Source organism: Scyliorhinus canicula, chromosome 5, assembly GCF_902713615.1.
Source record: "Scyliorhinus canicula chromosome 5, sScyCan1.1, whole genome shotgun sequence".
NCBI classification, from domain to species: Eukaryota; Metazoa; Chordata; class Chondrichthyes; order Carcharhiniformes; family Scyliorhinidae; genus Scyliorhinus; species Scyliorhinus canicula.
The window spans coordinates 106,207,438-106,220,974 of record NC_052150.1 but is presented as its reverse complement, the minus strand read 5'-3'; the positions used below and the strand labels follow the sequence as shown (position 1 = coordinate 106,220,974).

The 13,537-nt window shown below is 47.1% G+C and overlaps 1 protein-coding gene across 1 annotated transcript in view; it reads right to left on the bottom strand.

Moving 5' to 3' along the window:
- dgkb (diacylglycerol kinase, beta) overlaps positions 1 to 13,537 on the bottom strand; it is a 1,237,676-nt gene that overhangs the window by 894,493 nt on the left and 329,646 nt on the right. The window contains 1 exon segment of the mRNA XM_038797484.1: positions 8,493 to 8,542. Coding sequence (XP_038653412.1) covers positions 8,493 to 8,542 — 50 coding nt within the window.

Sequence of the window (13,537 nt, the reverse complement as noted above, 5' to 3'; positions counted from 1 at the left end):
GCACAGAAGGAGACCACTCGGTCCATCTTGTCCGTGCCAGAATGAGGAAAGCCAGGTGCCCTTTCTAATCCCACCTTCCTGCATAGAGCACTTATGATGCAAATCCAGATTCTCTGCCTCCACCACCAATTTAGGCAGCAAATTCCAGACTTCCACCACCCTCTGGGTCAAAAAGTTCTTCCTCATGTCCCCTCTACACCTTCTGCCACTTATCTTGAATACATGTCCCCTGGTTCGAGAATTCTCCACCAAGGAAACAATTTTATCCTGTCCACCCTTTCTCTTCCCCTCAAAATTTTGTACACCTCAATTAAGTCACTCTTCAGCCTTCTTTGTTCCAAGGGAAATAACCCCAACCTATCCAATCTCTCCTCGTAGCTACACTTTTCTAGCCCTGGCAACATTCTTGTTAACCTCTTCTGCACTGTCTCCAGAGCAATAATGTCCTTCCTCTAATGTGGTGACCAGAACTGCACTTCTCCTCCTCACTGGAGGAGGTGCCTCCAACAGAATGGATAATTCCCATATCAGACTTTAACTATGGCATAAATGGTGCAATGCTCAATGTTGATGAGAATGCTTTGTTTATACCTCCTCGCCTGAGGAAATGATCTGATGGAGGTATAAATGTTATGAACATTTCCAACACCAGTTAAGTTCACAGCTGCAGCAGCAGACTCTTCCGTTACAGTCAGCCAGAGTCCTGCAGTCTTTGTGTCCATTTTCTCAACTGTGCATGAAACAAACGTCCTTCCCACCAACCATGTTTCCTGTTCACAGACTGTATTATAGAACAATAGAATAGAACGGTTCTCTAATGCAGTCAGTGGACAGGAAACATAGTTGGTGGGAGGGATGTTTGTTTCATGCATACTTGGATAATAATCATGTCGTGGGCAATGTTTGCTATCCAGTAAATTGGCTTCCAAACAAGCTTAAAAGGCTTGTTAATACGATATTTAAGCTGGGAGGGGAGGGTGCAATTTCTGCACGTTTTTCCCGTGTATGCGTGGGATTCCTCCGGATGCTCCGGTTTCCTCCCACAAGTCCCAAAAGACGTGCTTATTTGGTGAATTGGACAGTCTGAATTCTCCCTCTGTGTACCTGAACAGGTGCCGGAATGACGACTAGAGTCTTTTCACAGTAACTTCAATGCAGTGTTAATATAAGCCCTCTTGTGACACCAATCAAGATTATTATTACCATATAATGGTGGACTGGTTCTCCAACTCCACATCATGATGCCGGATTATACACATGTGCGGGATTGCAACAGTCCCATTTTGCCATCATATAAATCATACAATTCAGCCCAAGGACTGTGCATGCATGATCCTTTGGACTCATCGCAGCAGCCAGGGGGCGGGATTCTCTCAGCCCAAGCTGGGCAGAAGAATCGCCGGGACGGGCAGCATGGTAGCATGGTGGTTAGCATAAATGCTTCACAGCTCCAGGGTCCCAGGTTCGATTCCCGGCTGGGTCACTGTCTGTGCGGAGTCTGCACGTCCTCCCCGTGTGTGCGTGGGTTTCCTCCGGGTGCTCCGGTTTCCTCCCACAGTCCAAAGATGTGCAGGTTAGGTGGATTGGCCATGCTAAATTGCCCGTAGTGTCCTAAAAAGTAAGGTTAAGGGGGGTTGTTGGGTTACGGGTATAGGGTGGATACGTGGGTTTGAGTAGGGTGATCATTGCTCGGCACAACATTGAGGGCCGAAGGGCCTGTTCTGTGCTGTACTGTTCTAATTCTAATTCTAAATGCCCCAATGCCGGTCTGCCAATTCTCCGGAGAGCAGAGAATCAGTGCCATTGGCGCTGGCGCAGTCGGTGCTCGCCAGTCGGGGGCCACTCTACGCGCCACCCCCCCCCCCCCCCGCCGATTCTCCGCCCAGGATGGGCCGAGCGGCTGCCCAAAAAATCCGAGTCCCGCCAGTGCCATTCACGTATGGTCTTACCCAGCGGGACCTCGGCATGCATGCATCCGGGGGTGGCATGGTGGGGTGGGTGGAGGGGGGGGGGGGGGGGGGGTTGGTGGTGGTCCAACCCAGGGGTGCCTGCGCTTTGGTTTGGCACGCGATTGGGGCCTACTGATCGGCTGGGGGCCTCTTGTGTTCCGCGCCCACGCCATGTTGCGTCGGGGCCGGCAGGGAGAAGAGAGCCACCGCGCATGCGTGCAACCGCGCCTGTTCCACTGCACATGGCATATTGGCGCTGGTCCCACTGCGCATGCGCAGATCTACGGCGCCCATCTGACGTCGGCATCGGCAGCTGGAGCGGCGTGGGTCGCTCCAGTGCCCTGCTAACCCTCTGTAGAGGTCAGAATCGCTGCTCCTGAGGACATGTTGATGCCGTCGGGAAACGCGACAGCGTGTACGACGGCGTCAACACTTAGCCTCAGGATCAGAGAATCCCGCCCAGGATATCTGGCCTTAATGTAAATCACTGTTTAAATACATTCCCTGTACATTGGAAAGTTGCACAGCAAGAAGTAAAATGGTCCATTTCAGTAGGATAAATAAAAAAGAAACATATTATCTAAATGGTGATAGATTGGAAGTCTCTGAGAATCAGGAGGAACTGGGTGATGTAATGCATGAATAACATAAAGCGAGTTATGCAGTTTCAGCAAGTAATTAGGAAAGCTAATAGAATGTTATTTTCTATTGAGATGGGGATTGAATACAAAAATAGTGACGTTGTGCTTCAGTTGTACAGGTCATTGGTGAGACTACCTCTGGAATACTGTGTACAATATTGGTCTTCTTATTTAAGGACAAATGTAAATGTTGAAGTTCCGAGATGGTTTACTTGACTTACACCAGGAATTGTAGAGTTGTCTTATGAGGAAAGGTTGTACAGGTTAGGTTTGTATCCACTGCAGTTTAGACAAATATGCAACTTGATTGAAACCTTTATGACCCTGAGGGAACTGACAGGGTGGATGTGGAAACAATGTTCGATGTTTCCTCCTGTGGGAGAACTAAGCGTCACTGTTTAAAAATGAGGAGTCGCTCATTTGAGTCAGAGATGAGGAGTTTTTATTTCTCAGAGGGTTGTGAGTTATTGGAACTGTCTTCCTCAAAAGGCAATAGAGGCAGAGTCTTTGAATATAGTTAAGGAACTGGATAGACTCTTCACTCACAAGTGGGTGAAAGGTTATCGGGGTTAGGGAGAAATGTAGGGTTGAGGTTTCAGTGAGATTATCCATAAACTTGTTGAATGGCTGGACAGGCTTGAAGGTCTGAGTGGTCTACTCCAGCTCCTAACTCATACGTGATTAGTTGATAGTACTGTAATTTTGTAAGTGAGTGAACCAAGAGCTCTTAAAGGAGGTCATTCAGAGGCTAACAGTCACTGTAATGTCAGATGTGTCTCCAGTTGTTGTCAGGTCATTGCATGATACTCCACCTAGAGGTCTCAACCATAATCAGCTCAACAGAGGTACCGTACAACTTTCCACGACAGTTGTTTCTCCCTCTTCATGAGCATTTAACACAGCCTTTCATTGAGGAGTAGGAGACACGTATTCTGTAGGTCATTGGGTATAGGGGAAGCATATGTATAGGTCTTAAATCACATGTGCACTTTAAATAGCACTAAACAGGTTTTTATCTCCCTTTTCCATGAACAGTGTTTGGTGGACAGGACCATTTCAAGGAGATAGAGATGGCAGTTCAATTTGAGTGGAGGGAATGTGTGGCATGTTCTTGCATCAACAACGTGAGGGAATACTTCAGAAGAAGTAAGATGGTCAGTGGCAGAAGGTGTCCAACGCTTTGAGGAGTTTTCAGTCACAAGAGTCCGCACTAATCTCCCTGCCTGATATCAGTCCTATCCAGATCTTCCTTCTCATTTGTTGTCCTCTTCCATAGAATATAATCCCTACAATACAAAAGGAGGCTATTCAGCCCCATCAAGTCTGCACCGGCCCTTGGAAAGAGCACCCTACCCAAGTCCATACCTCCACCCGATCCCCGTAACTCAGTAACTCCACCGATCCTTTTTTAATCGAAGGGGCAATATATCATGGCCAATCCACCTGAACTACCCATATTTGGATTATGGGAGGAAACTGGAGCACCCGGAAGAAACCCACGCAGGAATGGGGAGAAAGTGCAAGCTCCACACAGTCACCTGAAGCTGGAACTGAACCCGGGATCCTGGAGGTATGAGGCAGCAGTGCTAACCACTGTGCCGCTAAGTGAGCGACTTCAATCTGTCATGTACATATTTCCCATTTGACAACAAAATTATGCAACAGTTGATGTTGGCTTTGGAAGCTTTGCGAGGACAGTAGTGCCCGGGTGGTTCCTCATGATATGATAGTTACTCGAGTATCCCTCTGATGTCCTCCATTGTAACTCAAGTGCTGATATGTGGGCCTCCTCGTAACGATGTACTGCTGCTTTGTGATTGGGTTTGTGAGCCATGGTCACAGAGCTTTAGCTCTCAAAGGGAGCTTGTTGGGACCATCAGCTCATGCACGCACTGTGGAGTTATGCAGAAGAAAACTCTCAAGGCGGCAGGGCGGTGGTACAGTGGTTAGCACTTGTGCCTCACAGCACTGAAGACCCAGGGTTCGATCTTGGCCCTGGGTCACTGTACATGTGGAGTTTGCACATTCTCCCCATGACTGCGTGGGTCTCACCCCCACAACCCAAAGATGTGCAGGGTAGGCAGATTGGCCACACCAAATTGCCCCTTAATTAGAAAATAATAATTGGGTACTCTAAATGTATAAAAAAAAGAAAAAAACTAATTGCTGGAAAACAACAGTACAATAATTCTGTGGTCTAAAACCACCTGAAGATTTATGAAAGGCATTCTTTTCCATCCATGTACATCCAGGCTGCTTAAGTGGGAGCGCTAATGACCACATAGGTTCCCTGTGTAGAATCTTGGGTCTTTGGGCGAGCTACCAGATGATAAACAATCTGCCTCTGGCAGAGCTCAGTAAAGGTTTCCATATTATCTCATCTGTTTTTTTGTGTGCACATCAGCCCGCTATTCTGAACACTGAGCAGCTTCCAAAATCTTTTCCATTCTTCAAGAATGTTTTTGAAGTTGTCAATAATTGCTTTGAAGTTTTTTTAATGTATGATTGAGATAAGCTTTATATATAATCCAGTAAAGTAGGAAGAATTTTCATTAATTTGGCATCTTTCATAACCAATGAATTGTCACTTGGAATTGTCACTGTAGTTTTGACGACCTTCATGTCAGTGAATTTGCAGACAACAAGGTCACACTTCTGGATATCCAGGTAAGTTGTACGTTGGTCATTTTGACAAATTCTGAGTAAATAATCAAACCTTCTTGTATCTTGCAACAAATAGTTTTCCAATTAAAACAAGGTAGCTTTGGGCTATTTCAGTACAGCGTACTAGCATTCTGTCTTTGACAAAAGTAAAAAGGTAACTTGATTGAAACATATATAATCCTGAGGGATCCTGACAGGGTGAATGTGGAGAGGATGTTTCCGCTTGTGGAAGAATCTACAGCTGGAATTCACCGGCCGTTCGCTGGCGGCGGGATTCTCTGGTCCTGACGGCAGTGCACCCCCACCCGCGGGTTTCCCGGCGGTATGGAGTTGGCCTCAATGGGAATTCCCATTGACAGTGATGGCAGCAGAGAATCCCGCCACCAGCGAACAGCGCGCCACCTCCCTCCGCCGGGAAACATGCGGTTGGGAGGCCAGAGAGTCCTGGCCTAGAACCTGGGGTCACTGTTTAAACAGGGCGTTTCCCATTTAATACAGATGTGAGGCAAAATGTTTTCTCCCAGAGGGCAGTGAATCGTTGGAACTCTCTTCTTGAAAAGGTGATGGAGGCTGATTCTATGAATATTTTGAATGCAGAGGTGGATAGGTAAGCAAGGGGGTGATGGGTTATCAGGGGTAGGCGGGATGTAGATTTGAGGTTATTGTCAAATCAGCAAAGATCTTATTAAATGGCAAAGTAGGCTCGAGGGGCCAAATGGCCTTCTCAAGCTCCTTGTTCGTATGCTTGTATTGGGAATTCTGAAAATTTGTAGTAAAGACCGAAAATGCTAGAAATGCTCAGTAATTCTGTCAGTGTTTGTGGAAAAAGAGCTAATGTTTCAAGGTCTGTTACCTTTCACCGTATTTTTCTGAAAGCCACAGATCTGAAATGTTGGGCGGAATCTTCCCTGCGGGTTTGTCTTCAAGATGGGACTGAAAGAAATTTCTAAAATAGTGTTGGGTCAGTGGCCCGAGATGTTCCTGCCTCTGGACAATTTGGAGCAGATACCTTTTCAGAGGGTACCTCAAAATGTCCAATTCCTCCTCCATCAGTGACCCTGCAGCCTCTGGGACCTGCCCAATGTCCTTAATTCGACAGTGTACCCTGAGGTAGCTCCAGGAAGGCTTCGCAGGCAGGCATCCTGATAGTCAGCACAGAGTCAGGACCCAGAGATGGTCCTGAATCACACTCATAGCCTACGGCAGAATATTCCACCCATTAACTCAGTTACTCTGTCTGCAAATGCTGCCTGGCCACCTGAGTATTTCCAGCATTTTCTGTTTTCATATTGCTTGTGCTGTCTGAGTATTATCGAGGGAAGGACTTATGTAAAAAAGTAAGTGACTGGGAAGACGTTGAGTACAAGTGATTATGTTATGGGGTTAGTGGCTGCTGTAATAAAGATAGGCAGAGGGATCCATTAACCATACATCAGGAAGGTAGTGGTTAATGAAAATACACCCAAAAGATTTAAGAACCATTAAGTCAGGAAGACCAGTTTGTTATATATGAAGGAGCATAGTTTTGAACACTTCTTTAAAGGACTTGAATGGTTTTATTGTGAACTATAAGAGGTTGACCAGTAGTGGAATGTTAACACACACCAACAGCAAATATGATAGAAGACCAGTTAAATTGTTTTAATGATGCTCTCCAGGTTACTGGAATAATTCCCTGTTCTTCTTTCAGAGGGATCTTATATATCCACCTGAACAGGCAGATAGAGTTTTATTTTGATAACTCATCCAATGTACAGTTCTTTCTTGTGTTTCTAAGTGGAGCGCTCTTTTCTCTGCTGTTTGATTACAATATCACTCAGGCTGTTCAACCATTATACTAGATTGTCAGCTGACAACACACTTTATAGGTTGAAACCTTGAAAGGAAGGAAATGGAAAATATTTGCACGGCAGTCTTTCCTTGTACTTATGTTCATATGTTTAGCTGAACTTGTTGAAAAATATAAATTTGATACATCTCTGTACAAGTTTCTGTGCTGATGCATTTTGGATTAGAAGACCTAACAATAGCTTGTCTAAAAGTTTTATCTCTAAATATGGAAAGCCAGTTGCTAGCTGCCAGTACATATAACAGAATAGGCAGTTTGTGGAATGTGGAAGATGCTAGATAATAACCACTGCATCAATCTTAATTATATAGCAATATGGTCAAATATACATTTTGAGCAGGGACTGCTGCAAATGTTATGCATAATGGCTGCCAGTGTATGATGTGCTGCTGTTACTAGCTGATATGTACCTTTTCATTACTGGCAGAAAGATCTTGAGTTATTGGTATCTGGTCTCCACTTGTTTCCATTATTATAATTTGAAGTCCATTGTTAGGGAGGAATTAAAAGTTTATTTCCACTTATGTAACTTATTTAAGGAAGTTATCACCATTTTTAACATATATATATATATACACACACATATGAATATATTTGGTGAGAAGAAAATAAATATTTCACTTGCATCCTGGAAAATGTTCCACTTTCCTACATTAACTTATCCAGCAGAGCACCTCAGTGCAGCAAATGGGATTAAGTGCGACCTCGGCTGGGCATTCTCCACCAATGCCCTTGATCCATCTGAATGGCCGTTCGATAGCCTGGTGTTTCTCGGCGCTTGAGAGTGCGGGAATTACCCGGCTAATCGCGCATGCTATGGGACTCTGTTCCCATCCAGGTAGATCGCGCCCTCAGAGGGAGCTGTTGTTTCTGTAGATATCACCTTGTTTATGTCATTATATTGCAACAGCGCACAAAGGTGGTGGGATGCTGTTCATTTTACTGGGAGGGGTCCTGATATGTGCCTGTAGGAGCTGATCGTGTTTTTCCGTATTCCTCATGAACTGTCTTTGAAGCCACCTACAATCAGCATCCAGGGTCATTCTTGGAAAGGTACAAAGTCAACAGGAACATTGGGTTGAGTCCCTTTATTTATGGTAGTGTTGCGAACTCCCTCACATCGGTGTGAGCTGCAACAGTTTTAACTCAATTTATCACCTTGACCATTTGATAATGAATGAAACTCAGGACCAAAAGTCATGGGACACCTGCCTTAATTCACTGTGCTACAATGTGGCAAAGCATAAACAGTGGTGAAACAAATGTATTGTTTTTAGAAGAAAAACTTCATATGACAACTTTATTTGTCACTGATAAGCAGGTTTCAACTGTATAAGTACAGTAGCATACAACAAATATAAATAACTTGTTTGATCAACAGATCCTTACCGAGCTATCTAGCGACCCATTTCCATCAGTGTCATAAAGACGAAACATGACTAAAGGAAGGAAAAATAAAAAGTCATTAATCTTTGCAAACCATTCCTAATGTAGTATTATCAAACCCCTATCAAAAAAGGTACATGCAGGCATGCTCTATATAAATTATCCCTAGTTTCATCAACTTCTCATCTCCCTGAATTTTTCCTTTATGGGTTGTACAAACAGGAGTTAGTCTTAGAAAAAGCAAATTACTGCAGATTCTGGAATCTGAAACAAAATCAGAAAATACTGGACAATCTCAGCAGATCTGACAACATCTGTGGAGTTAGTCTTGATAAACTGGATGATAAATCTTTTAACGATTTCCATATGTCAAAGGTTCTGATATAAAACATATTCACATGTCAAATAGAGACAGGGTTTAATGATGTGGGGATTGGCTATCTTTATGACATGTTCAGAGAGACCTGGGGCAGAATTTTCCTGGAAAATGACAAAGTGTCATATCGGGTGCGGAAATTAGTGTGATTCGCGTTGGTGCCAACGTGATCCAGATTACAATCTTTAGCCACTTAGTCAAAATTATTTTCCCCAACATGAAACATGCCACGACTGAGTCACCAGTCATCTGATTCGTCTGCCCCAGGGGTCAGCCGAGCACTGCAATCAAACGGGCGCTGCATTTAAACAGATCCTCAGCACTCACTCACTCAGTCAAACCAGGAGGATGGTAGAAAGGAGACTCGCGCCTAGGATCTCGGAGGGGGCCCTCATTACACTTCTCAATGCTGTGGAGGAGATGTGAGCCACGATATTCCCACATGTTGGCAGGAGACCCCGAGCAATGTCGCCAATCCCACCTGGGAGGCAGTGGGAACAGTAGTGAGTGGAAGCAACATGACAAGGAGGATGGGGATCCAGTGCCAAAAAAAATGCATGACTTCCTAGTTGCTGCAAGGGTGAGTTACCACGGGTCTCTGCCTGGCTGTCTGACACCCCGAGAAAGTCACCATTAACCCACTTGCTGCCACCTTGCAGCCTCCCAACATCATCCTCAAAATCTCTTTCTGCATTGTCATGGTAGCCATGAATGCTTGTTGACCTCGACCCCAGACCCGCCAGGTATCCAGCTCACAATGTTCCCTTTGTGTTCCCACAGCAGAAGATAGCCCAAAACAGAAGGGAAAGGGAGGAGACAGGCGGGGGATCACTTGAGGTAGGTTTGTTAGAGTTAATAGCTCTCTGGTACCATGATGTGTTATCTCTGTTGGTCTAACATCGCCTGCAACTGGATGCAGTAAAACGAGAAACAGGCTTCCGACACAGTAGATGGTCCAACAATGTCTTATTGAACCTGTTGATTGCTGTACATAATATGCTGTGGGTTGACACACTATTAACCTAACTGATAACCTCCTACTGGCTTGACCAGACTAGCTCTCTATCACATGGTGATGATGTTCATTGGCCTGTGCACTGTGACTATTTCCCTAGCCGTGTCCTGTGAGAGAGAGAGAGCCTTAATGCCCTGTGGGCTTTATAGTGGTGGTGTCCTGTCTGGTGATTGGTTGTTCTGTGTCGTGTGTGTTCATTTGTTATCATGTGTGTCAATTACTGCCTGTCTGCATCTCATTATATACATGAGTGGATATTATGACAATTCCCTGGAGGAAAGGGCAATGGAGCTCCATGGGAGAGGGCTGGGAGCGTGCCGTCAATGACAGCAAGATTGGCCTGTGGCAGAGCCCGGAGGGTCCAGGGCACCTTCATCCAGATGACCTGCTCAAGTGAGTTGTTAAGTGCCCAAACCCTTGTCAATGCCTTTGACTAAATCCATGGGGTGGATTCTCCACTGTCAGGATTCTTCATTGCGCCTGCAGCCCGGGGATTTCCCGACACTGTGGAGCTGCCCACAATGGGAAACCCCATTGGCCAGCTGGCAAGACAGAGAATCCCGCCCCATGCCTTGCATAAACACCATCCAATGAGGCCGGGCAGAGATCCCTCTTCAGCACTCAACAGCACCTCGGAGGAGATTTCCGTGGCAGACATCAAAGAGATGTCACATCTATCACTCAAACCATCCACCATCACAGAGACAAGCAGACAGGATTCTGGCTCACGACCAGGTGAGCACCACACTTCTTCTGATGTACATCAGGTGGAGAAAGGCGTGTTTCAGGGTTTGGGCTGTCAGAGGTCTGCTGGATCCCAGGACTCAGCTGTGCCCCAGTCAGGTGCCATGCCTCTGGACAAGTTCCTCCTTCAGCTGTTTGAGATGTAAAGACAGAGCAGGGAAATCCAGAACGGGTTGTCAGCGACATTCCTGAAACTGCAAGGCCAATTGGCAGAGTCCCAAAGCCTTTAGTCACAGGAGACGTTGCCGGCATTGCATGGTACCCAGGCCAATACTGCAATGATGGCGACCGCATTGGAAAGCATGGGGCAAGTTGTCAGAGTTATGTGTGGTGGAGTCCAAGGCATGGCTCGATATCTGAAGACCATGGCTGAAAACGTGAAGAGCATGATCCAGACACAGAGGACCATTGTTGAGGGGCTCCTGAGCTTTGTCAAGTCACAGAGGATCATTGTTAAGGGCGGCACGGTAGCACAGTGGTTAATACTGTTGCTTCACAGTGCCAGGGTCCCAGGTTCAATTCCCGGCTTGGGTCACTGTCTGTGCTGAATCTGCGTGTTCGCCCCTTGTCTGCGTGGGTTTACTCCGGGTGCTCCGGTTTGCTCCCACAAGTCCCGAAAGACGTGGAGAGGGATTCTCTGGTTGCTGACTCCAAAATCGCGTTTGCCGATCAGCTGGAGAATACCTGTTTCCGACGAAATCGGGGGCGGCACCGCTTTCGCGATGCTACGCCACTCCAAAGCAGTGTACTCTCGGAATACGCCACATGCCGTATTGACAGCCTCAGGACGTTGCCTGAGGCCCACCCCCCGGATGCTCTGCCCCCAACCGGCCAAGCTCCCAACGTTGTTGGTCATGTGTGCTATCATAGAACACAGAATTTACAGTGCAGATGGGCCATTTGGCCCATCGAGTCTGCACCGGCCCTTGTAAAGAGCATCCCACTTAAGCCCCACACGTCCACCCTATCCCAGTAACCAAGTAACCCCACCTAACTTTTTTGGACACTAAGAGGCAATTTAGCATTACCAATCCACCTCACCTACACATCTTTGGACTGTGGGAGGAAAGCGGGTGGTCGGAAACTCGGCGTGGCACCTGCGGACTCAGTCCAGCGCCACCGCAGTTGGAGGAGGGCCTATCAGCGGGAAGGGGGGACTTTGTCAGGGGCTGGGGGCACTGCTGGAGGGTGGTCCGGAGCTCACGAGCTGCCAAAAGGGGGGAGAGGGGCACTATTTTGCAGGCCGGTCCATGTGCGGGTGGCGCCATGTTGCACATGCGCAGCCACGGACTAGGCAATTCTCCGGGCCGTATCGGCAGCTAGAGCCGGGTACTCTATGCTGCCTTCCTGCTAGCACCAACCCCCAGCCAAATGGAGGATCGGTGGCCATTTTGCGCCGAATTTTCAGTCGTTAAACGCCACCATTTCCCCACCGGCGTCAGGACATAATCTCAAAATTGGAGAATCCAGCCCGTGCTGTTAGGTGAATTGGACATTCTGAATTCTCCCTCCGTGTACCCGAACAGGCGCCGGAATGTGGCAACTCGAGGATTTTTACAGTAACTTCATTGCGGTGTTAATGTAAGCCTACTTGTGACAATAATAAAGATAATTAATTAATTGAGGGACTCCTGAGCTTTGTCCAGGCACAGAAAATTATTGCTGAGGGCTTCAACACCATGGTGCACATATTGGTGGGACTCTAGAGCTGGCAGCGCCAAGTGATGTTGAGGCTTCTGAATCTCACTCCGGCTGCCCCTCCATCCAAGTAGTCATCCAGGGGTGCACATGCACCATGAGGGAGGGGGAAGCACTAGAGCTCATTGCAGGGCCTTCCACCAAGGAGACTCTGGCAGTCGCCAGCCCTTCTGAATCTCCCTTTCCTGTTACCGGCGGATCTCAGGGGCAATGAACAGGACAGGGTGATGCAGCAACTCCAGTGATGCACAAAATTCAGCCAGGTCTCTCCAGGTCCAGGTCCTCCAGAGAACGTCCACCAGGACATTTCAGGCTGCAGGGCGCAGAAGGCAGCACGCTGCTTTCACGTCTGAAGTGCATCCTGCGAATGCACCAAGTTGTAGTGGTTGGCCTCACAAGATTAAGGAGTTCTCGGGGCTACAGAGTAGGTGTGGCTGAAGTTAGGCATGGGTAGCTAGGGGTTAAATGAAGTGTCACTAACATTTAAAGTTCAACGCCTTAATGCCTCACTATATTTGACCTCTCTCTCACTGGGAAAGGCCACCACGCCATCTGAACTCAGCTCTTCCCACATGCCTTCAAAGCTGAGTGAACGGGAAGACCCAATGATGCCCACAGTGACAAGTTTCCTGGAATGATGGGTCCACCACTTCATTTTGCTCCTTTCTCCCCCTTGGAGCTGTAGAAAAAAGAATATGGCCCCAACCCTCACTCAAACATGAGACTGGGAGTCAGTGTGCACTCAGCAGATAGACAGGAGTCAGATCTAAGCAGAGCCTGTGGAGCATCACAGCTTTCCTCACTGAGAGTTGTCATCACCCCCTTGCCTTGATATGAGATGTAGGAACATGGACAACCCAGGCCCAGCACTTTGATCAGCTGTTAATTAACCCTTTGGTGGGGGGCATCACAAAGGTCTTGGGGGGAAGGGAGTTTGTGGAGCTGTCGGTCAACACTCCTCCTACTGGAAAAACCTGGAAGCGATGAGGGTATCCCTGATCCTCTGCCCATACGCACCTTTGCCGCCACCTGTCCTCCATTCCTGGACTCTCACAGGTCCAGGGGGCCATTGATGGAATTCATGTGATGTCAGAGCACTGTGGCTTCAAGGAGTCCCCTTTATCAGTTGGAAGGGCTTCCATTTCCTTAATGTTCGGCTTGTGTGCGATGACCACAAGAACATTATGCACACATGTCCATGATTCCCTGGGCGTG